The 23,874-nt window shown below is 44.6% G+C and overlaps 2 protein-coding genes across 2 annotated transcripts; one reads left to right on the forward strand and one right to left on the reverse strand.

Moving 5' to 3' along the window:
* Positions 1 to 2,736: 2,736 nt before the first annotated feature.
* On the reverse strand, positions 2,737 to 4,987 carry sox8a (SRY-box transcription factor 8a; the record flags this gene model as incomplete). Its single annotated transcript, XM_079183029.1, has 3 exons — positions 2,737 to 3,482; positions 3,600 to 3,856; positions 4,575 to 4,987. The coding sequence occupies 3 exons, from the start codon at positions 4,985 to 4,987 to the stop codon at positions 2,737 to 2,739; spliced, it is 1,416 nt and encodes a 471-aa protein (XP_079039155.1).
* Positions 4,988 to 5,942: 955 nt separating this feature from the next.
* Positions 5,943 to 23,452, forward strand: lmf1 (lipase maturation factor 1). The gene is made up of 11 exons (XM_079182820.1): positions 5,943 to 6,154; positions 6,971 to 7,280; positions 7,456 to 7,466; positions 9,191 to 9,339; positions 16,886 to 16,951; positions 18,120 to 18,287; positions 18,492 to 18,672; positions 19,927 to 20,080; positions 20,685 to 20,868; positions 21,398 to 21,510; positions 21,909 to 23,452. Exons 1-11 carry the CDS (start codon positions 5,944 to 5,946, stop codon positions 22,093 to 22,095), a joined length of 1,734 nt encoding a protein of 577 aa, XP_079038946.1. The 5' UTR covers position 5,943; the 3' UTR covers positions 22,096 to 23,452.
* Positions 23,453 to 23,874: the final 422 nt, after the last annotated feature.

Here is a 23,874-nt window from a genome sequence, read left to right on the forward strand (position 1 = left end):
GTGCATTTATCCAGCGGGTGGAGCTCTTCTGTTGCTTCCAAATGGGAGTTCTCTCACCGGACAACACTGGCACAGACAGGTGACAGGACAATAAGGCATTGTGGTTAGATGAGGAGTAGAGTCACTGTCATGTCTGCATTAACAAGGGGCTCCTGTAACGTCAGACTTACAATGGACAGTAATATATCTTTTTTTTCAGTATTATAAACGACGCAGCAGGATCAGAGATATCGTCTGTCTTTTTCCACACATTCTTCTTCCCCGTCAAAGCCTGGCACCCGCATTACCCACAATGCAACTCAACCGCAGACAGAGGATCAGGTGTGTGATGCAAGTGTAGTGCAAGTCTCAAGCAGAGGTGAGGAGCAGGTCTGGTAAACTCACCTCTTACTGATTTCAAGCCACCAGGTACTTTTCTTTAAAAAAAGAAATATATATAAACTTTTAGTCATTAGACTTCAGGGATCTTCTGGAGCCACGAGTCTTTATACACCTTTTTTTCCCCACACACACATATGCTGCAGTAGTACTCTCCAAGATATGTGTTATTTAGTGAGCTTTAGAGGCACTGGTAGGCATATGATCTATGCTATGCTAAGCTAATCGCCTTCTGGCTCCGCCTCCATAATGCACAGATTTGGGAGTGGGATTGATTTTCTAACAAACCCAGAAATAGAAAGGATATAGGTGAAGTTCCCAACATGTTAAACTATTTATTTTTTTATTTTAAGGAAAAAAGACGTGAATAAATAACAAAAGTCCACAAAGCAAAACTGCATAAGGTGCAGCACTCCTGTGTGTGTTTTCTGTAAAGGCCCAACTGGGTTCACTTATTCTATGTCCCAGCAGATGGCGCTCATCAGCCACCTGCTCAACGACATCACCACGTGTGGAGAGTGCGAACTGGTCTGCTGCTGTAAAAATGTCACCTGATGATCTCGCCACACTCTTACGACAAAACTTCCACACGCTGGCTCCGGGGGCCTCACGGAATTGCGCGGAAAGTCAATGTTGCCTCTGTCTGGCCCGTCTTGTTGACGTTGGCAACCCAGGTTGTCGCGGTAAACTGCCCCAGACAGTGAGGCACTGAGCTGCAGCAGGCAGGTGGGGGACCCACACAGGAAGTGTTTTAAAAGCGGTTGGGACAGCAGCCACCTTGTTTGTCCTGAAGATAATGTGGTCGGTGAGGTGCCGGCACGTGTAGCAAACATTCATGAATAGCAAAGCTGCTGCCTCAGGTTATTTATTTATTTGGGAAGGGGGGGGGGGGTTCTATGTTCGAACCATTTGGGGATTACACACTATTATGAGTTATTAGAGTGTTAACCCTTTAGATATATTTAAAAACAGTCCGACTGGATTCATGCCAACGGGTCAATGCTTTTTTTCTTCTTCTTCTTCTTCTTTCTGTGCCATAAATCAACGGAGCATTTCTTGTTATGGTACGTGGAAACCCGAAATCCAGCTGTCCCGTCCCGTCAAGGGCCCCCGCAGCCGACACCCCCGACCGGAGCTGCGACTGTGAAATTAGCTAATCTCCGCACAGGAAACCCAGCAGGAGCAGCTGCTGGATTGGAAACCAACTGGTAATGCAGCAGGAGAGAGGGACAGGTCGGCGGCAGGAGCAAGAACGTCCGATTTGAAATGTGTACTGTCTGCCGAGCGGCGGGACTCTTGACCCTTGCATTCCTTTATTTTAGCGCCTCTGTAATGTTGAGAGCTACAATTTTCCGATATATAACCGGGATGGGTAAGCCATACACATGATCTCATAATACCAGCAAGACAAAGTGTTTTGAGAGGTTGTACATGAGCTCCATTTCACCCCCAAATTGGATTTAGACTTTGGGTTTAGGTTCAGGTTAAGACTACATTTTATGGATTAATTAGAGAGCTTAAAGCGGCTATAATTTGTATTTGTTTTAATAATGTATCAAATGACAATGTGAAAACAAAGCGAAAGGGGTCGCTCGTAGTGATGAACCCACAGATAATGATCACATGCTGGGCCTGAGTGGTATCAATCTTCCCATCGAAGTATCGGCACGAAAAGTGTACATAAGTGTGTTTCCCAAAATGTCAAACAATTGCAATCTTTTTTTAATTTTTTTGATCAGATATCCTACATTGCTTAGAAGAAGACACAATCCTTCCGCCTCTATACGGTTCAATAAAATACACTTTCCTGCAGGCCCCTTTACATAATTCTGCCCAATAAAAGGAAAAAGGAAAAGGAACACATTCATTGGCTTTGAACCCCGTCGATGTGAAGGTCAGGGTAAAGAAACACTTGTGCTCTTTCGGTGGAAAAAACTGCTCCTAAACCTGAAACGCCCCGTCTTAAATAGGTGCTGCTCACATCCCAAAATCTCATTAGTGTGGAGTTCAGATGGAACGTTTTCGTGTCCAGTGCAGGTTTTAAACGTCACGCCTCAGTCCTTTTTCACTCACAAGAGAGAATCTTTGTTAATCTCTTGAATTGCTTTCCATGGAAATGAACAAATGTAACTAATCTATTGACGCACAATATGAAGCTTTGGCCCAACAGATATCAGCGCTGCATGTCCTTCAGAAATCCACACTCAAAACCTTCAGGAATGAACTCTTTCAAGTCATCAAATCTCTTCAAAGTCATGAAAGCGGGCTACTGTTCTGCCCCGATCTGAGTAGTCATTCAAGTTTTTGTCCATATAACCAAACACTTGAGGGGGGGGGGGTGGGGGGGTTTCCTCCTCTTCAAGGCCTGCTGAGTGTTGTGTAGATAGGCTGCTCCCAGCCAGAGGGAGGACTGTGCGGAGGCGGCGCCAAGGCCAGGCTGTTGATAAGCGGTGCGGAATAAGGCCTGCGAGAGGAGTGAAAGTACGGGTACTGATACAGACTGGCAGGGTACCCGGAGAAGGCGCTGTAGATACTGGAGCTCTGGAGGTCAGTGTAGTCGGATTGGTTGGCGGAGGATGAGGAGGGGGAAGCGGAGGAGCCGAGGGACGTGTACTCGGGTTGTGGCGGCGGCGGCGGAGTGGAGGAGGAGGAGGAGCTGCTGTAGTGACCCGGGCTCATCTGCTCGGTTTTAATCTGAAGTTTGTGGCCGGACGAGGACGATGGCGGCGTACCAGTGGAACTCCCACTCTTGGGTGTCCAAGTGGGGATGCTGTGGGAGTGGGAATGGATGCCGGGCGGGATGAAGGATCCCGGCGGGGGGTTGCCGTGTCCGTGGGCGCCGTCTGGCGGGGTCAGGAGAGCGTAGCCGTGGCTGTTGGGGGGGAGGTACTGGTCGAACTCGTGCACGTCGAATCCACCGATGGTGCTGATGACGTCGGTGCTGAGCTCTGACATGTCCACGTTGCTGAAGTCAATGTTCTGGCGGCCGGTGGGGGGGGCGGAGCCGGAGCTGCTGTCCACGGGCCGCAGGCCCTCCTGTTTGCTCCCCATGTGGAGGTCGGTTTTTGGGGTGGTGGGAGGTGTTGGAGGTCCATGAGACTGACCTGGAAACCACAACCAAAGAAAGCACCGATCACTATTTCTGTACTGAAGCAATAAAGGTATAAAAAAATAATATTAAGTGGCAACACCTGCACTTTTAAAAAGGGTAGTCATCTAACCTGTCCTGTCTGGTTGGTAATGATGGTGCACTTCCCCCGTGCCAGCCAGCCTGCCCCCCCCTGGTTCTGTCTTACACAAGCCCTGCTGCTGCTGCTTCTGCTGCTGGACCAGTCCGGGCTTACAGTCCCCCTGCCCGGGTTTGGTGGTCTTGCGTCTCCGAGGCTGGTACTTGTAGTCCGGATAGTCTTTCTTGTGCTGCATCCTCAGCCTCTCGGCCTCCTCAACGAAGGGACGCTTCTCTGTTTCAGAGAGGAGTCTGAGGAAGAGAGTCATCGGATTATTAAAAGGTCCTTTTAAACACCAGCAAGTGCAGAGGCCATATGCAATACAGTACACATGTTGCCATGTGTTCCGTGTTCACTGTTGGATTCTCTTGAATACCAGACCGGAAATGAGAAATAAGAATCCCTCTTATTACTTCGTGACATTTCTTGCACATGTGCTCTTTACCTCACCACCATTCATTAATTTACTCCACTATCTAACAGATCGAGACTTAACACACGACACATATGATGAGCGAATACAGTGTGATGCCATAGATTAACTACCCAAGAGTGTGTAAAAATAGTTAGAATTAGTCCCATGCAGTGACAGAAAAATGCTACGTACACATCAATGCATCAGTAATAATAATCCCAAAATAGGATATAGTATATCACATATAGGGTCTTTTTTCTGTATTATGAGTACTTTTACTTTTGATACTTAAAGGGCACTTAGCTAATTATACTCACATACAGTTTTCAGGGCAAACTATGTTTTTTTCATTTTTATTTTCATTTAAAAAAAAAACACTCTCTGTATGCGTTCTAACTTTCTAATACATTTTTTTATTGCAGTTGTGCAACATTTCGGCCAATTAAGTGGGATCATTTCAATGCTTAATACCTTCATTAATACAGTTAGATGCATGAAATACTAAGTGCTCTTTAGTTGAAGTTGAGACTCTGTTGTGTAGATTCAGGACCCACCGCCACAGTTTGCCCAGCGTCTTGCTGAGCTCCGCGTTGTGCAGGTGAGGATACTGGTCCGCCAGCTTCCTCCGCGCCGCCTGCGCCCAAACCATGAACGCGTTCATCGGCCGTTTCACGCGGGGTTTGCTCTTCAGCCCTCTCTCCCCATAAGAGGGCACCGGTAAGAGCGACCAGTCGTAACCCTTCAGCACTTGCGACACGGCGTCGCGGATACAGGCGGGGAAGCGCTCAGCCTCCGCGCCGCTCTCCGTTTTGGGCGTAATCTCGGGCGGGCGCGCTGCCTCCCGCGCGTCGGACCCCGCCGGAGAGGTCGGCGACTCTGATTCAGCTTCATGCCGGGGGGAAACAGAGCTGTCGCTGCCTGCTGGACTGCAGGGATGGTCCGTGAAGGACCTGCTCTCTTCCGTCATTCTTGGCGGGTAAAACGTTGCTTGGTGGCTCGATTCCCGAGGAACTCTCCAAGTGCGTAAATGCGCACGGCTCCGCAGGAAGACTGTTTCACCCCAAAATCACGATATATCCAAAATCTCTCGTCTTGAACTATTCCCCTCTGCGTCCTCCGCCACAGTTGGGCAGAGTTTGACCAGTTTATATTTTCCCTTTAGTACTTTCTTTTCTAGCCCACGTGCATCTCTCCACCCCTCGTGTCCCATTGGCTTTTGCAAAATTGTACAACCACAGTTCCTCCTAGTTTGCCTTATCGGAGCAGGAGGAGGCAGATTTTGTTGAGAGTCAATATTACATTGAAAATGTAAAGCAAAATTGTATGGTGGTTCAGATACCAGCAATTCGAACTGGGTTTGATTTCTCCACGTTCAGAGACAGAAATTTAGTATTTTGCTTAAGTATTTCAATGTTGTGTTATTTTATGATAAACACATCTAGGCCTACCTCACTACACTTAAGAGACAAATAATATAAAGTATTCTTCTAAATATACGTAGGCCTATATAGTGAGTATTTCTTTATTTCTTTATTGTATTTCTTATATACAAAAGATGATCTCACAATGTATTATACATTAATACACTAGACCTTGCAACAGTATAAATAAGTACTTTAATTTGGCTCCATCTTGAGCAAGTCTAAAATTAAAATCCGGTCAATGCCTATTAATATTATTATTATATTATTTATTTATATTATTACAACAGACAGAGTTTTTCAATTATCCCATTTTTTCTTCATTCTTCATCTAATTTATTCCGTTATAATTTCAATTGCAAGAAATGCTAATAATACCAATACTAATACTAATAATGATGATTTTATTATCTTTAATTTAATAATATTAATTATTATTATTATTATTATTACAAAGCACTTCCGCGTTGTAGTAGTCACGTGACCGTGGAGCCCCGCAAACATGGCGGCCACCAGTGGCGCTTGTGAGACCTCCGTGAGGAAGAGACGTGTTGACAGCAGAAAGACGGAGGCAAAGTGTGCCGACAGCAGCGAGGAGCATGGAGCGGACAGCAGCGAGGACACGGAGGAAGAAAAGGGACCCCGGTCGTTACAGACTGGGACTTACTGGCTCACTCGGGTCGTGCTGCTGCGCTCCGTCGCCTTTATTTACTGTAAGCACGTTGACGTTTAACGTTACTGGTGAGGCGCTCAGTAGCAGTGAGTCATTTCAGCTAAAGTCCACAAGAGATGCGGAGTCGTTATTTTAGTTATAGCTAGCTAGTTAATAAGTTAGCTCTTTGCTCGTATTCTCCTGTTAGTGTGCTGGTGTAGAAATGGTGGCTTACTATCTTCAGTTGAAGCTGTCACCTGTCCCAATGTTGTTCAATGTTAAAAGTGCACCACTCGGTCTGTATTTATTTAGGTAAAGTAGTAAAACCCCACTGCAGAAGTCCTGCATTTACATGAAATAGTGTGAGGATGTTAGCATTCCTCCACCTCCTCGTTTGGGGTATTCCTGTGCTCCCTGGCCAGCTAGAAGATGCAAATCCCTCCACGGTGTCCAAGGTTTGTACTGTAGTCTCCTCCCAATCAATAATGCCCGAGGCCCTTGAACGATATGCCGCCTGGGGTCTTACGTTTGTGGGCAAACCATCTCAACGCTCAGTGCAAATGAACTTCCTGTTTAGGAATCCCAGCAGCTTTCCTGTGTTTCCATGACCTAGACAGATCAGTTATGTTTTGCATGGGTAAAACCACGTTCTCTGACTTGCTGTAGCTGATCGTCCACCCGACCACATCTCACCCACTCAGCAGAAAATGATTACAGAGTCACGGTCCAGTGAAGCCAGAATGACATCATCCACAAAACGCAGCTCAATTTCTCTTTAATTTGACCCTCTTCTGACCTCAGATTTGCCTCGATACAGGAGACGTGACCAAGCATGAATTGAATGAATCACGGAATCTGTCTCCTCTCTTCTCTGCAGTGGTGGCGTTCAGCGTCGCGTACAACCAGAACAAGCAGCTGATAGGCGAGCGTGGCCTAATGCCGTGCAAGACCTACCTGAACAGCGTGAAGCGCTACGTGGGAGGAAGGATAGGCCCGGCCGCCTTCGCCTACACGCCCTCCGTCCTCTGGCTCTTAGACTGGAGCGACATGGATGCCAACCTGGATGGCATCGCCCTGGGGGGGATGGCGCTGTCTGCGTTCGTCCTCGTGACGGGAATGGCCAATATGGTGGTCATGGTCACGCTGTGGGTGCTTTACCACTCCCTGGTCAGCGTGGGACAGCTGTGGTGAGTCTGGGACGTACACCAACTTAAACTGGGATTATATGTGGATGACAAACTGTAACAAGAACTCTATGTATACCACTAGGTTTACCATAATAACTTTATTAGGTTATAAAATGTCAGATTCTTTTTTTTTTTTTAAATATTGCCGTCTCCTTTTGTTTTCTTCTCTTTCTAGGTACTCCTTCGGTAAGTGAACAACACGGTCGACACCAAGTGCCTCGAAGCTTTCACCCGTAACACAAAATCCAGGACCGCTTCCTTTCTTCCTCCACATTAAATAGAAGTCGTGAAATTAAGGGAAAGCATTTATGTGAGACGCTCAGGTTTGGATATAATTTTAGTGTGTCTATAGAAACATATAAAATATATATATATATATATATATATCCCATCCTATTATTTAATTCAAGTAGGATTGTATGATTTTCTTGGGAATTAACCTCAAAGATTAAAAATAAAAACAGCTCAATCACAGCATGAATCTGCTTTATACTTATGCTTCTGACACACTCAGCTTTCTCATGATTGTTCCCCAAAAAGTTCACAGACAGTTCTTTGGTTAAAACGCAGTCGCTGACAGAATGCTGCTTTACTGATGTGCAGGCCAGTGCCTATTTACACAGTGAACCCAATAAACTCTCATGAACTTAGTAATAAAGAGGAGGAGGGGGGGGGGGCAGAAAGGAAAGTATAAATAGGAGGTGGTACGTAGGGCTCCGGCCCAGATAAGTGGCGAGGTCAGTGGCAGCTCTGTGATTGGTTAATGACACTTTGTAGTCAGACGCCGGGCCAATGTCTGTGGTTGGGGATTGTGGCTTCTGTTTCTCTTTTTCAAAAACGTCTTATTTATTTTTTTCTTCTCTTCTTCTCTCACTCTCACTGTCTTCCACCCTCACTCCCTGTTTTCTTTTGGACCTATTATCACCCTGTAGCTGACAGTGCAGCTTTAAGTCTGCAGACTTAAGCTCCAACAATTGTTTCCAAGTCTAGACTTAAAAACCAGAGGACATGTTTGCTTTGCTTCATAGGGACATTAGTCTCTGGAATAGCATGCTTGACAGAAATTGTGCAAGTTAAATCATCTTTTGACCATATAACATGGTCGTCATCAGCAGATGAAGTTTGCTCGGTTGTAATCAAACTGCAGATTTCAAACTTTCCATTCTGCTCATCACTTCTAGTGTGATTTCTTGCCAAGCTAGCAGCATGGCCGTTGGTCCAACACTTTTGGACCAGGCTGAAATATTTCAACTGTTTTTAAAGATGGCAGTGGATCTCTATACAGACATTCATGGTCCCCAGAGGATGACGCCTACTGGTTCTGGTGATCTTTGACCTTTCATCTAGCGCCACCAGCAGGTCAAAGAGTTCACTTATCATATGAAATATCTCCACATCTACTAGATGGATCAGTGTAAAATCTTGTACGGACATTCATTGTTTCTACAGGATGTATCCTAACGACTGATGAATGTAAAAACGTTGGTTTTCCGGCGCCATCTTATTAGCAAATGCTAGCAAGCTTCTATCATACCTGCTAAACATCAGCATGTGCGTTGTCATTGCAAGCACATTATCCAACTGACATGAGCATTTAGGTCTCAGGCAATAATGTTAACATACGCTAGTACCACGTTTGTAATGATTAACTGTTTTTAGCAGCTCCAAGCAAAGTGTGCTGTGTAAAAAAGCCCGTCCACCAGTGTTTACCATAGAATCAACCTGTTTACTTACAGTATATCATGTTCTGCTATGAGCTATGAACAACTCGTAGCCAAAAAAGAAAAATCCATGTCTGTGGTTTAGCTTGAGTGTTCTGTGTGCAGCTAATAGCATTAAGCTTCATTTGCTCTGTGACAAATTGTAGTTTAGAGGAACTTTTACAAATGACGCTCTGATTATTTGTCCAGGTTGGGAGAGCCAGCTGTTGGAGACGGGATTTCTGGCCATTTTCCTGTGTCCGGTGTGGACTCTGTCCCAGGTCCCCCGCCGCTGCCCCCCCTCCCTCATCTGCATCTGGACCTTCAGATGGCTCATCGTTCGCATCATGCTGGGAGCTGTGAGTAAAGCCCTTTACAGTTACACACACAGGTACGCTGCATCTCTCGGACCGAAACAAGAGACTGTTTGGATGCAATGATATCATTTTTGGATGATTTAAAAACTAATTTTTTTTTGCAAAGCAGCCGTTTTAACTTGTCAAACACAATAAGACATAATTGATTGGAGTTGACTCAGAACGTGTCTTATTCCTAAAAACCATTCACTGCCACCAGCACCTCGACTTACACATTTCCTGTGGGGAGACCCTGCACAGACATTAATAATAGTCCAGTCTAAACAGAAAGGCATGTACTTTACACACACCACACACACACACACACACACACACACACACACACACACACACACACACACACACACACACACACACACACACACACACACACACACACACACACACACACACACGCATACCTGAGTACATCCAGCAAGCCAACATGGAGAAATAAAGCCAGTTTGCAACAGTTTAATTCCCTTGGGCATTTCAGTGTTTGTCCTCCTGACTTCAGATCGTTTCTTTTGGAGCAGCGCTTTGCTACAAAACACTGCCAGTATTTAGAAATCCAACCCAAATATATGGTCGGCTAAACAACATGTCTGGTTGTTTGACAGTCTCCATGGTGAATTTTAGACCACCGACTCGGTTTGATCTGCCAATCACTGCAGTCGCCACAAATCCAGCAGGGTTTTTCCTACAAGGACCACGAGGAGAGCTGAAAACACAAGGGGGCACCGCCTCAGCCCCGTTTGACTGGAGAGACCAGTCAGCAAGATGCAAAGTCAGTGAGAGTTTAGATGTAAAGTTAGAAAACCCCCATAGTCACCTCGTCTATGGTATGCTGGGCTGCATTTCTGTTGTAAAGGGTGGAAGGAAATGTTAAGTTGACAGAAATGATGAACTAAAAGAGTTTTTGGCCCATAACATAATACTTCTGTTCCCAGAAAGATTCAGCAGATTTTGGAACGGAACGCTCAGATGATTAGATTTAGGCGGGATTTCCAAAATGAGATTTTCATTTTTTTATTTTCACCGTAATTTGTAACAATGCTGCATTCGAGTGCCGGCAAGAATGTCAGACATCCAGAACTCTGAATGTTTGTCAGGAAATCAAATCCAGACGTCACACAATAAACTACTCGGCTACATGTCTTTTGTGTTTTTGTGAAAACTTAAATGAGTAACGAACGTTCCTAGGAATAGCATTTGCAAATAGAAATCCATTCCAGATTGCAGGATGATACGGTGGGAGAGCTCCAGTTTGTAGGCGACCAGGAGGAGCTGAGACTCCGTCACAGTGTCCTTGTGTAGCAGCTCAGCGGAGTGAAGTACAGCACGGCCCCTGCCACAGTCCCTCAGTGTTTGATCCACCCTGGTCACAGTCCTTTATCTGTGTGACAGCCCGTGGTTCACCACTGCTCCGTCTCCGCTACACAGTTTCTGCTTGCGAGGACGACATGAGTCAGCGCACAATCCAAAAGACCCCTCCCCTCGCAGGAAACCAGTGGTGTATGAGCCCACCCATCGCGTTTGTTGAGCGTTTCTTTTTTCGTAGCGTGCCTAAGAAATTGTCACACTCTGGTTACATGCTTTTGATTGCTAATGTTTGAAGTGATGCTTCTTTTTTCTGTCACATCCATATTTTCAAAATGCATTACGATTGGTAGCTTATATTAATACTTGGGATGGGCTCATATGCTTTGAGTCGCATCGTCCCCTTATCCTTTGAACCAGCTGTTGCAATAATTCAGCACAAATGCTAAAATAATGCATTAATGAGATGTTGTGGAAAAGTATCCAATTAATATCGAAGGAATCAAATGCTCCTGTTTCCTTGGTTACCTTTGATAATAAACTCTGCTAAGCTAGATAAAGCACCACCTCATACAAGAATGAATTGGCTCACCAGAACAGAACTTCCAACACACACACACAAACACACACTATTGGCACAGCAGGTTGCCCAAACATAATAATTTCCAACATGTGGCTGCAAAAATCGAAAAAAAGTATCTGCTGACCATATGCTAAACAAGAGTCCTAACAGAAGTATTTGCTTATTAATAGATGAATTGGTGTCCCCATTAGCTGAATGTGTTCGTATATCATGTGATTTGTGTTGGGACATTAAGCAGCTGGTGATTTGTGCTGCAGCAGCTTGTTTGCATCATCAGCCTCTGCGGGTAATCGGGCGATAAACTATGAAAAAGTATAGCTAATGTGGTCTTTATAGGACCGTGGTGGCTTACAGTAAATATTCTGAAATATTATGAGTCATGTTTACATAAGGGCAGAGCGGGAAAGTAGTGCAGATGGATATGCAGCCCTATAGACCTTTTTTTATTTCCTCTTTTATAAATTAGCTTGAGGTTTCAGTGGACGTCAATGTAGCAATAACCCTTTAAGATGTGGTTCCGCTATTTAATTATTGTGCCTGGGTGATACATTTTAGTGTGCTTGTTTACAGGCTCCCCAGCCTCTCACCATCTGTCCATGTCACTGAAGTTCTTCATCATACTAAAGGCTGGTAGCCTCTCAGTCTACTCAATGGGACTTAGTGCTACAGTGAATTAATTGTCCCTGTAAAGCCCTAACAAATATAATAATGGAAGCATTTAATTTGACCTGTTCTAGTCTTTTGCAGTATTCCGAATACCTGGAATGACTTCACATGTGAGTTGACTGCGTCCCAGTAGCTACAACAAGTCATAAAGGTTTATGGGGTTTGGCTCCAGCCAGGTTAGCCATTGTTAGCAATAACAGTTGATACTAACGCAGTTGTACAGCTGACACAAACACCGTAGCAACATGTCCACAGAAAGACGTTGGACAGTACTGTACTGACTGATCTAATGAGATGCAAGTAAGACAAAAGCGCTAATTAACAGCAAAATACTCTAGTTTTTATACCGTTTGATGCGCTTCCGAATCCGAAATCCGACTTCAGGTAGTTTTCCAGTTGAAATCTCGTCAATTTCAAATGGAACGAAGCATATTTACCTCGGCTTCATTTCTAACATGCCGCCAAAAGTTTTAAACAAGCTAAATTAATCAAAACAAATCACCTGTTTTTACTTGCTAGCCGTTTACTGATAGCATAGCATTTGCTAGGAGAAAAACATTTTAGGAGATATGCTTGTATGCTTTTTCATGATCACATAAGAAGGCACATATCAATTTAATCTTTGTTCGTCGAGTACAAAGACATGTCCAGAACGTGGTTAGCATTGATTTAGCTTAGCACAAAGATTGGAAGTGGGGGAGAACTGCTAGCCTTGCTGGGTTAGGGTTAGAGTTTTTACTGTTTACCACTGTGAGTTCATTTTGCCTTACTGAAAACCTATTGGATGAATCATGTTGTTTAATAGATAATAAAGCCTGTGAATATGGGCGTCTTGATCTTTTAACTAATCACAGAATGAGTTGCCTGAGGACATTTCTTGTGAAGAAACGGTGAAATGATTAACTTCTCTGTTTTTCTGCTAATGTTTACGAGCTTCCTGTTTAAAGTGCTGGCACTGAGATTTTGAATTGGATTACACATTTCACTGCTGGCAGGAACATCTGCATTAAACACTCCATCAGTCGGAAATGCCACGCTAGGTGTGGAGTTCGGGGTGTTAACTGGGATTAGAGTAAGCGTGAGAATGTGTTTTGTGAGTGCGGACTGGATTGATTTCGGGATTTCGTGTGTTGCTGGCGTACTAACTCGTCCGGGGTGTTGGCAGACAACTGGCCCACTGGAATGGAGTGGTGTGTCTTGACTAATATGATAAATATCTGGAGTGACCTTGACTTTGAGGTACAAGTGTAGTTGATGATGAGGTCCAGTGGTGCTGGTTTACTGTTGCAATGCAAGTGTCCCTCTCTTTAACCAATGAGAAGTTACAAGGAACAGTCTGGTAGATAACTGGCATATAAGGATAAGAGTTTTGTTTCATGGTTGCTCTAATGTGATTATACTTTCAAATGTTCAAAGATGAATTATCTGCAATACTAAAACCAGGATAAAAGCTTGAAGAAAAACATCCTTTCCTTCCCCCATTTGTCTTTCTCTCCTATGTTTGGAAATACAAAATCTAAATAGATTTCCTAAACCACAAAAAAACAAAACATCAAATGATCTGAAATGATTACAGTTAATCTGAAGTAACAAAACCAACTGATTTTGTGGCTACTTGGGTGCAGCAGAAACAAGCTGCAAACACAACTTTGACATATTGTCAACTTTTAGGGTTGATATGGTGAACATGTTAGGAAACAGTTGCTTATTTTCACACCCACCTGAGGTGAAGAAACATTAGCATTCATGTTTTTGCCGATAACGGCTGTCTACTTTTGCTGAAAAAGGCAGATGGGAGCTGTGAGAATGAAGAAAAACAATGACACACTAAACTCAACGTTATGGGTTTTGCTGGACACCGGGATATTTATTATGCATGATTGGCCAACGCTGTGTTAGCATTCTGTTGCCATAACATGAGCTAGCTTATCTTGGTCCGGATGGTTGGGTAGTTTTCATTTGGCTTGTAGATCTGAAGGTCCTGTACATTGAACATTAAATTACATTTTTTCAATTGCTATTGCAAACACGGGATCAATGCCCGTAATGTCAAGGTTCTTTGACCTTTTTGTGTCTCCTAATTCGTAAGGATTGATGTCATTCCCTACCTTCAGTTATGTAATATATATCACTCCTTTGCTCTTTATATGGGCTGATGACGGACAATTCACAAGAAAGACCGATGACAGATAATGTCAGGCCAAATTTCTTTTCCCTACGGGATGGCAAAACCATGACCTGCCCTAGTCTGCCTCTGAATCTACACAGAGATCCTCCAAAAATGGCGGCGCTGCTGCTCGATTTCCATTCCCGAAGTCTCCGTTTGCACGGAAGACAGAACTTGTGATCTTCTCACCGTGACTTATTGGTATATAATTTGTCATGGCCTCTTTCAGTGATGAACATTGAGAATTTACCTTTTTTGTTTTCTTCTAGCAACCGGTTTGTATATATTTTAGTATCAAATTACTGTGGACAAGTATTTGTTACTCTCTTAATATAAATCTCAGCGTTCTTCCTGGAAATTTGCTAAATCTCCATCGGTATCCTTTCCCCCAGAGCTCTGGGCTCTGTTCATGTCAGAGGTCTGTCAGCTTGTAATTGTTGACATTTCAGGGTCTCATGACTGAATTGGATTATCGGCAACATCTACGGCCGCGTCATCTCGGCGGCCAGCAGCTGCAGTCAACAGCCAAGCTCGTAATCAGTGTGAAAGGTTTTTTCTAAATCTGGTTAGCAGGAGTTAGCGGATGATTTATTCTGCATTCCGTGCGGCCGGCTGATGTGTCAATATTGACGGTCTCGTGTCCTGGATAGCTTTATTTAGTTCATTTGGTGAAAAACAGGCTTGGAGCTGAGGACACATTCAGTGTTTCCCAATGAATTCTGTGATAATAAGGGGGGGGGTAATTACCTGTGTCATCTACCTCAGTTGGTGATTTCATTGAAGTCCCCAAAATGAAGACAGGCCTGGAGCTACAGAAGCATTTCTCTTCAGATTTTTAGAAACAGTGTTCAGATCCTAACACCCTGTATAGTATTTAGTGCTTATTGCCTATCTGTGTGTACCTCTCTGTCAGTGGGACTGAGTGCTGAAGGCCAGTGCACCTCATGATGTGTTCAGACAGCAAGCTGATTCAATTTGTTCTTGCAGATTTTGGTCTTTAAGGCAGACTGTCCACTTTGTAGCGTGCAGATGATCAGAGTATCAGAATAGTCTTCTCTCAATGACAAAGAAAAGATTATCTTTGCCATGTGACCGCAGGATTAACCCTTATCACTGATAAGGGCTGCTAGATGTGTGGCACTTTGTTGTCATTAAACAGTTTGTCATTAATATTTGAAAATCTTAAAACTCCAAGAAAGACGGCACGGAGAGGAAAAGATTATATTTCATTTCTAAATGTTGACTGAAAAATTGTTGACCTTTGCGCATGATTAGGCCCTGACCTTCAAGAGCTCACCAGTACCCTGGAGCAACTCTCGGCTGTGTCCAAAATCACTCCCTCGTTCACTCCTTCACGACTCCCTAGATATAAGGATACATATATTTCAGGATATAGACACTCACTCATGTACAGGGGATACTAATGAATCCACATCATTCACTTGCATGGCTGTTATTTTAACAAGTATAAGATGCATTGCATTGTGGGATTGTTGCAGAAAGTGTACATGCTATGGAACCTACTTTTTTGGCTGGACCGCAGCAAGGTGAGGCCGGACCCATGAACGAGAGATGAAGTTACCCCATTGGTGGGTCGAGATGGAGTTTGCCCATTGGCTGTCGCCATTTAGAGATTCAGAGATGACGTGTTTCCGTAGGCCAGCCCGGAAGTTGGTGTCGCACTGGTGCCCTCCACACAAAAAGCCATTGGGTTTTGGATTATTGCAGAAAATACGCTCTGCAGTAAATACACTTTTATGATTTTTGAAGATGAATGCAATCGCCAGAAGTGAAAAGCTAACGTAAGGCCATAGACGAACAACACCACAGTCGCATGACTTCATGTCAAGTCGGAAGTCGATAAATCCCAGTCCCAAGTTCTGAAGTGCATGTTTCAGTTTGTCTTTGAATGAATGCTGAAGCTCAAGACCCAAGTGAAGTAAACAAAGTGTCCCCATGTGCTTCCCACCCGTCCACTGTGCATTGTCGACTGAGATAGGACAAGAATACTTCAAGAAATTGTTCAAAAATAGCATAATTATATTATTGAATTTAATAAATTAAAGCAGTACCTCAAACGTAGCATAACCATATCATTTGATATGCTACTTCAGTACGCTTTAAGGGCAAATATTACTGGCACCAGTACGGAACATTTCAGACTAATCTTTAATATTATAGAGTCTGTTGAGTGTCCCCGTATCAGTTTGGCCACAATTTAGCACATTAACCAAATACTAGGTTTCCACCTCGTCTTGTTTCATTCCATTGTTGTACTTTTGAGGGCACTTTAAAGTGGATCAATTGACATACATACATATGATTAGTACTTAACCTGTAACTAAAGTCGGTCTCCTAGCAAACAGTCAATGCACAGTAGTTCTGAAGGTCTAATTTAAATGCGCACTAACGGCACAGTCACCCGCACCACACTGCAGCTCACTTCTTCCTTCCTTTTACTTTATGTCCTCTTAATGACATGAACGTGTTCATCTTTGATGTGGTTATCTACATGGATTATAGATTCCTATCTACCAATGACCATGCCTCCTTCATCTTCTCCGTCTTGGCTAACCGTGCCAGAGCATAGCTGGGTATTAATTAGTAGAGGTCAATGTGTTTATAGCTGCTGTTCCTTTCATGTACGCACCACCTATAGGGGAAGTCGAATCCCAATCAGGTTTTATTCCTTTTGGATCATTTCAGGTAATTGTGGGATTTGAGCGAATGCAATCTGATCTTCTCATGGGCTGTTGATGGTCGCTTATTTGATGTGATAAACTTGTATGTTTGTATTCTCGTGTCTTTTTCAGGGTCTCATCAAAATCCGAGGCGACAAATGCTGGAGAGACCTCACCTGCATGGACTACCACTACGAGGTGCGTGCGCTGTTTCATGCTATCGAGTTAGCCAGCCAAATGCAGTACGTGCCGCGCCGCAGCTATGAACTGATTAAACTGACCAGCCTGATCATCAGCTGTTCAGACTTCCTGAAAGAACTTTCGTGCTTTCCACGGAAATGGAAACCATAATTTGCTTCAGGGCTGCAATCACTGATTGTTTTCTGTCATTATTTTATTGATTCATTGTTTTTTATATATGCTTTGTTTTGCCTGATGAACAGTCTAAAGATATTCATTGTACAATGATTGAAAACAGAGAAAATAGCCTTTCGCAAAGCCGCTGGCGCCAGGTGAGGCGTTATTACCCCCCCTTTCTGACACACTGCTCTCTTTCAGATCCCCTCCTGCGTTGGGTGTGTTTCGGCACAGGCGGCGTTTTATTTGCTTGGGTTTGTTTGTTGTAGCGCAGCTAGCTCGCGGGCCAGGTGGGGGTTGTTTGGTCGCCTGAGGTTGCAGGCTCCTTGCCCTTAAATGTCCAGGGGTGGTTCGGTGAGCTACAGGTTAAATACCCCCCCCCCCCCCCCTCCGCCTCGCCATTTCTTTTCCTTCCATTCCATCAAAAACAATAAGAGTATAGACTAGTGTGCCAGTGTCTTGTTGTCTTTTCCACACCACCTATTTCTGTGCCCTATTTATTTTTCACCGCCTCACCTGACACTATTTGCATGTCCAGCTATTACACGGTTTGCGTGCAACCACCTCTCTCACACACACACTTAATCATACGTACACGCACACTGCACAGCTCTGTGCGAGTGTTTTTGTATGCGTGTCTGTCTGTGTGTGTGTGTAGGTGGGGTTGCCTTCATTTACATAAAGTTCCACCTATATTTAGACATGGAAATGTTTCCTCTCTCCATCCTGGGCTCAGGCGATATTTTATCGCCAAAGTGAAGCTGAGAAAACGTGCATTTTTAAGGCAGTAGAAGAAGTCTACGTTTAATCAAATGTTTGGTACAGGTTTAAAACTTTTATGCATAAATGCATGGTACTAAAACCCACGGATTGAAGGACATGATATTAACAAACCCCTCATTTTCTGACACTTGCTGCTGCAAAGCGCCGTCTCTGGCCTCATCAGAAGCTTAAAGATAAGTCTGGGTTTTGCATTTTTCTGACTACTGTCCTCCCTCCCGTCTCCCAGACCCAGCCAGTTCCCAACCCCATGTCCTACTACCTGCACTGCTCCCCGTGGTGGTTTCATCGTTTCGAGACGCTCTCCAACCACCTCATCGAGCTCATCTTCCCGCTCTTCACCTTCTTGGGCCGGCGGATGCGCATGTTCAACGGAGCAGTCCAGATCCTGTTCCAGGTAACTCGCACTTTTTCGCGCAATCACGTGCGCAATCATGTGCAGTGGGTGTCAGAGCTCATGCTGCTGTAGTTGATTTTGCATGGCTCAAAATGAGTCGGTACCTAACTTGCCTCATCCTGCTAAAGTGATGCAATGTAATGAATCCACCGGTTATTTTGTTCTGATGTTTTCTGTACCACCTGTGTGTCTCTTGTGCTATAGGTGGTCCTGATAGTGAGTGGGAACCTGAGTTTCCTTAACTGGCTGACCATTGTTCCCAGTCTGGCCTGTTTTGATGACGCATCGCTGGACTTCCTGTTTTACTCTCGAGGCGGAGCCAAGGGGGCAGTGCTCGAGATGCAGAACGAGGCTTCAGCTGGACGCACCCCCAAACCCACCAAAGGTACTCACCAAACAACCTGAGGCCAAAAGTAGGGCGACAACTCCTCAAAACAACGCACATGTCTGTCCTAGCTTTAGGACTCCTAAATGTTATTAGTGTGAGAGAGTAATTCACAAAGCAAAGTGGCCGTTTAAAGGGATAGTTCAGGTTGTTTTTGAAGTGGGATTGTGTCACTCCTCCACTTAAGCTGAACAATGTGCTCCTTTGACAAAAGCAGACATTCTTGCTGGTGTACCGCTGCCTCGATCGGTGAGTTAGTTAGTGTTAGTGTTTGACTTTGGTGTTTTTAAAGGTTAGATCAGATTCACCAAAGTCCCACAATAACACAACCTAACTAAGCGATCGAGGCAGCGGTACACCAGCAACTTCCATGTTCTGCGACTGCACACAATGGGTCCAGAGTAAAGAAAGTGTCGGTGTCTCTAACAGTCGAGGCTAATGGATACAGGAGGAAGGGCATTATGGGAAGAAAAGGGATTAGCTATTGGACAGCTGAGAAGCCAGTACAGGTATGCCATATGGTTTACAGGAAGTGAATGGTATGTGGCTTACATCTTTACAATACACACCGCTTACAATGTGGTGAAAGCAACAGCCGGCCCTCTCTAATTGGTCTCATCGGGACCCATGAGTGTCTTTGCTTTGTCGTAGGACGTTGAATATAAAACAGGCTTCTACCTGGTTGCGTGAGCACGTTTTTAATCATTTGACCATTCAGCGAAAGGTTTCCGTGTGACTATGCTGATGTCTTTTAACATGCGTGGCATAAGCAGGCAGACACGGGAGGGAAGGAACTCGTGGACTCAATTTGTCAACACCAGCCCGTCCCGTGATCCTAACAGCTCAAACCTCTTCCACCGAGGAAGTGTTGACGTCATCACTTATACATATTACGCACACAGACGGACACGCTTAACAGCACTAATTCTGTTCACACGCACACAAACCAGCCAGACACTGACACACATGTCGCCTTGATGTTTTCCCCCTGAGCCCCTCGGTCTCATTTTGAAATCGTGGACTGGAAACGTGAGATGCAATATTTCTCTAATAGTCTACAAAGTAAACGAAATGCTGTCGTGCCTTCCTCAGGCAAAACAAGACCTGCAATTACTTTCAATGTGCCTTAAGAGCAGAGCAGTGTCTAGACAGAGTGTGATGACTAATGTTGCAGTTTATCCATTGATTCATGCTATGCCACTCTTTGTATTTGTGTGTGTGTGTGTGTGTGTGTACATACTGTATGCATTACAGGTATGTTGATACGCCGGGTGGTGAACATCTCTTTGGGCGTTCTGATTGGCTGCCTGAGCATTCCCGTGGTGATGAACCTGTTGAGTTCCAGGCAGGTGATGAACACCTCCTTCGACCCGCTGCGCATCGTCAACACCTACGGGGCCTTTGGCAGGTACGGGGTCGCTCAGGTGGCGAGGTCGGACCAGGTATCTGTGGATCGGCTTGAAAAAAAGCAGCTGAAATGAATGTGATGCGTCATTTTTCTGATTATTATCTCATTCTAAGAAAGGTTTTCCTGGAAAGAAAAATCTATCGAGTTGAAGAGAATAATACCTCAGAATTCTGAGAAAAAAGGTTTTCATGGAAGAGCTGGGTTCATTTGATCTTCTAGCGCTGCTAACTGAAGGTCCATTATTATCAAAAAAATAGATATATATGTTTTGCTCAGAGCCATTCCAAAAGTTTAGTCCTGCTGCAACTCCACCACAATGCGGAGGAAGGACATTTCAAATAAATGTAACTATTATGGTCAGAACCTGGGTCTGAAAATGTGTTAGTAAGTGATTATGCCACATTCCTGCTGCCATTACACACAATCTGTGCACGTTAAGGCCTCTGCACTTTTAAACGGTGTCCTGCATGTCTGCAGTCTTGCATACGTACACATCCACTCTGCAGCCTTCTACCCTCTGCCCCTCGGTTTATGAAGCGTTTAGTGTTGTTTTACAAATCCGCGTCCCCACTTTCACCCGATTCCTCCCCAACCCTCTGTCCAGCATCACCAAGGAGCGTACCGAGGTGATTTTCCAGGGCACTCTGAGCCAGGACCCCAAGGACCCTGAGGCGCTGTGGGAGGAGTACCAGTTCCTGTGTAAGCCGGGGGACGTTTACCGGCGGCCATGCGTCGTATCACCGTACCACTACCGGCTGGACTGGCTCATGTGGTTTGCTGCCTTCCAGGTGAGACGCTGCGGGAGTTGTGTAGGGAGTGAAGTGTACCACCGGCCTACAAATCCTATTCACTGGGCTGTAGTTTTGTATGTGGACATAGGATTTGGCTGATGTTAGTGCCAAAATGGATGCCATTAATCAGTATCTTTTTAGATGTCAGATTTCCATTAAAAGAAAAATACCCTGTTGCCTCTGACAATATGAAGTTAACTAGGAAAAAACAGGAATAGAGGAATGAGTTTAGCTGGTTTATCCTCCTATGTGGCATTAAGCGTGTCAAGCCACAAGGGGGCAGTAGTGTCATGTACTAAAAATAAGGAGACTTTTGGTATAGTCGGTCTATCTGTTTTTCTCCGTTTCTCATCTTCTGTCAGTCTTATTCTTTATTGTTTAGTCTCAGAGACTCTGACCACACCCTCCGTCCCTCCCTGCCTCCTTAACTCCACATGTCCGCCTCTTTCACACCCCGTGTCTCCTTCTCTTTGGCTCATTTCCCCGTCCTTTCCTTTTAACACCTTGTCTCCGTGTTTCCGTGCAGACCTACGAGCAGAGCGAGTGGGTGATCCACATCGCGGGACGTCTGCTGTCCAACGACACCGCGGTCCTCTCGCTGCTCGACGGCGACCCCTTCCAAGGCAGAGAGCCTCCCAGGTGAACCCAGAGCACACAGTCGCAGGGAAAAGATGCCTTCTGCAGAGCATAAAGCCCCTCATGTCCACATCAACCTCACCTCAGCAAACGTGTGTCCTATTTATGATCATGCTCTGGTTGCTACCTGTTGTTAAAAAGTTGGCAGCAATCAAATGACAAACCCATACTGCTCATGAGTTATTCTCTGTGCTATAGCGCCCTCTGGTGGAGCAACAAGCACATAGTCCCGCTTTTGCTGCAATACAAAAACTGAAATATGTAGCTGAATTTGTTTGGACAACATACTGCGTACCTATAGTTACAAATATTAATAATAGTGTCATAATTGCTTTAATGAGACCAGATGATGGCGGTTCCAATGCCTTTTTGTTTCCTCGTGTCCTCCTCCTCCTCCTCAGGTGGGTTCGAGGGGAACATTTCAGATACAAGTTCAGCCAGCCGGGCAGCACCAGCGCTGCTGAGGGGAAGTGGTGGCTGAGAAAACGCATCGGAGCCTACTTCCCTCCCGTGGACCTGGAAGGACTGAGGGGCTACTTCAAGTCCCGGAGCTGGCCCCACCCGCACCTAGCGCCAGGCAGGAGCTAGAGCCGCGGCGCCTGACTACAGTATCAAGGGTCTGACTATCCAGAAGTCAGATTCAGTGCGATGCCGCTGGTGTGGAACACGGGTTCAAAGGACCACGGATGCCATCAGGTGGTTTTTTTTCCACATTGCAATATTTCATAAAACCTGATATTTACTCAAACAATGTGATGCTTTTCAAGGTTTCATTAAAGGAATGAATCCATGAATCACAAATACATTACTGCCCCGTGTATCTCACAAAAACAATGAGTATTGAATGTGACTTGACTTAACGTTTCAACATTAAAACTGCTTCAATTTAAATTGTGATTTCCCTTCGACCTTTCCCCTCCGATGAGGAGTGTCAGGGCTGAACATTTCGGGACTGTTTCTGTGTCAACCTCGCATTGACCAGCTCAGCTGGGGTTTAGACGGGGCTACATTAGCCGCTGCTAGCACGACACGCACACCAACGTGTGGAATAAAGAAGAAAAGATCTCTAGTCTTCGTGAGTCTGCTATGTTTTTAGCCGTGCAATGCTAAATTGGAGGAATACTCTTTTGATGGAACTTTCCAGACGTCGACTTTGTCACCTGACGACCAGGTGCACTCAGTCTGTTCCACCTTTTCCTCACATTAAGCCTCACCTGTCCCTCATCAGCCCCGCTGTGTTTATACACTGGCCTCTCTTCCTTTGACACATTGTCCGTTGTGCAGCTGCAGCATCCTGTCTCTATTCTTGTGTGCTTGCCTTTTCATCATTCCTGCCCTCTTCTGTTTTCTCTTTTTTTTGTCTGCTTGCTTTGTTTACCCTCACAGACTGTTTACTGTCTTCCAAGTTGAGATCAGTTGCAATTGAGGGTGTATAAGTGGGATCAATAAGTGGGACTTTATCCTCGCAACTCAAACTGGATCATAAAGGGATCATTTAAATCAAAGGCATTATATACTCAAATGCAAAAAAAAGTCAAATTTCCATATCTTTGAGCTTTCTGATGCTCGACAGGCTGTTGACATCCAGATATTTACCAATTGTCTCTGAAATGGCTTTACAAAGGGAGTTTGTCTCATCAGCACTGTTTATACCAACCAATCTCTAATCATCACCACAAGTAATGATATATAGATTACATATAATCAGAAAACGTGTATGAAATCAGGTGAGTGTATTTGACAATAAAGCTAATTTAAATGAGAAGGTTTGAGTTGATTATGAAGGAAAAAAACAATCAGAAATAAAATAAAAAAAATGTGTACGAAATGTTTTCATGAACATGGAGTTCTAGTGTCGGTAGGCGGACACTGGATGGTGCCGTTCTCCAGCTCGTTCATCTATCTGGGCTTTGTGGTTCATCACTGCTCCTCAAAGTTAACCGACCTGCACGGAGTCTGGTGTCTGGTGTATATATTTGTCCCTGACAACAAAAAAAGGCCCAAATAATAATGCGCCTGCAAATAAATTGAAACATAATGTGAATATTTCTCTTCCTAATTTATCAAACGCTCCTCTGACTCGTGTATGTCTTTGGGTTCTACCTGATGAAGAGTTGCCTGAAACAAGTACGTGCAGCTTAAATATGGACGGTTCTACTTCCAGTTCCTGACACGTGTCTTGTGCAACAGCAGCCTCACAGTTGATTCAGAATCACTTTGATGTTGTTGCTCTACCAATGGCTGCTTGCTGGCTTAAAGGAGCCGCGTGTAGCGGTTTAGTAGGGAGCTATTGGCCGAAATGGAATATCATATTAATGCATGTTTTGTATTATCACCGGAAAATCTGAATCTTTGTGTTTCCGTTAC

This window comes from Pholis gunnellus (assembly GCF_910591455.1).
Source record: "Pholis gunnellus genome assembly, chromosome: 21".
Lineage (NCBI taxonomy): Eukaryota > Metazoa > Chordata > Actinopteri > Perciformes > Pholidae > Pholis > Pholis gunnellus.

Coding starts and splice junctions, on each gene's coding strand:
- lmf1 (XM_079182820.1), top strand. CDS start 5,944: ATGGCGGCCACCAGTGGCGCTTGTGAGACCTCCGTGAGGAAGAGACGT. Junction 16,952..18,119: donor GCATGGACTACCACTACGAG/GTGCGTGCGCTG, acceptor CCCGTCTCCCAG/ACCCAGCCAGTTCCCAACCC. Junction 18,288..18,491: donor CAGTCCAGATCCTGTTCCAG/GTAACTCGCACT, acceptor CTTGTGCTATAG/GTGGTCCTGATAGTGAGTGG.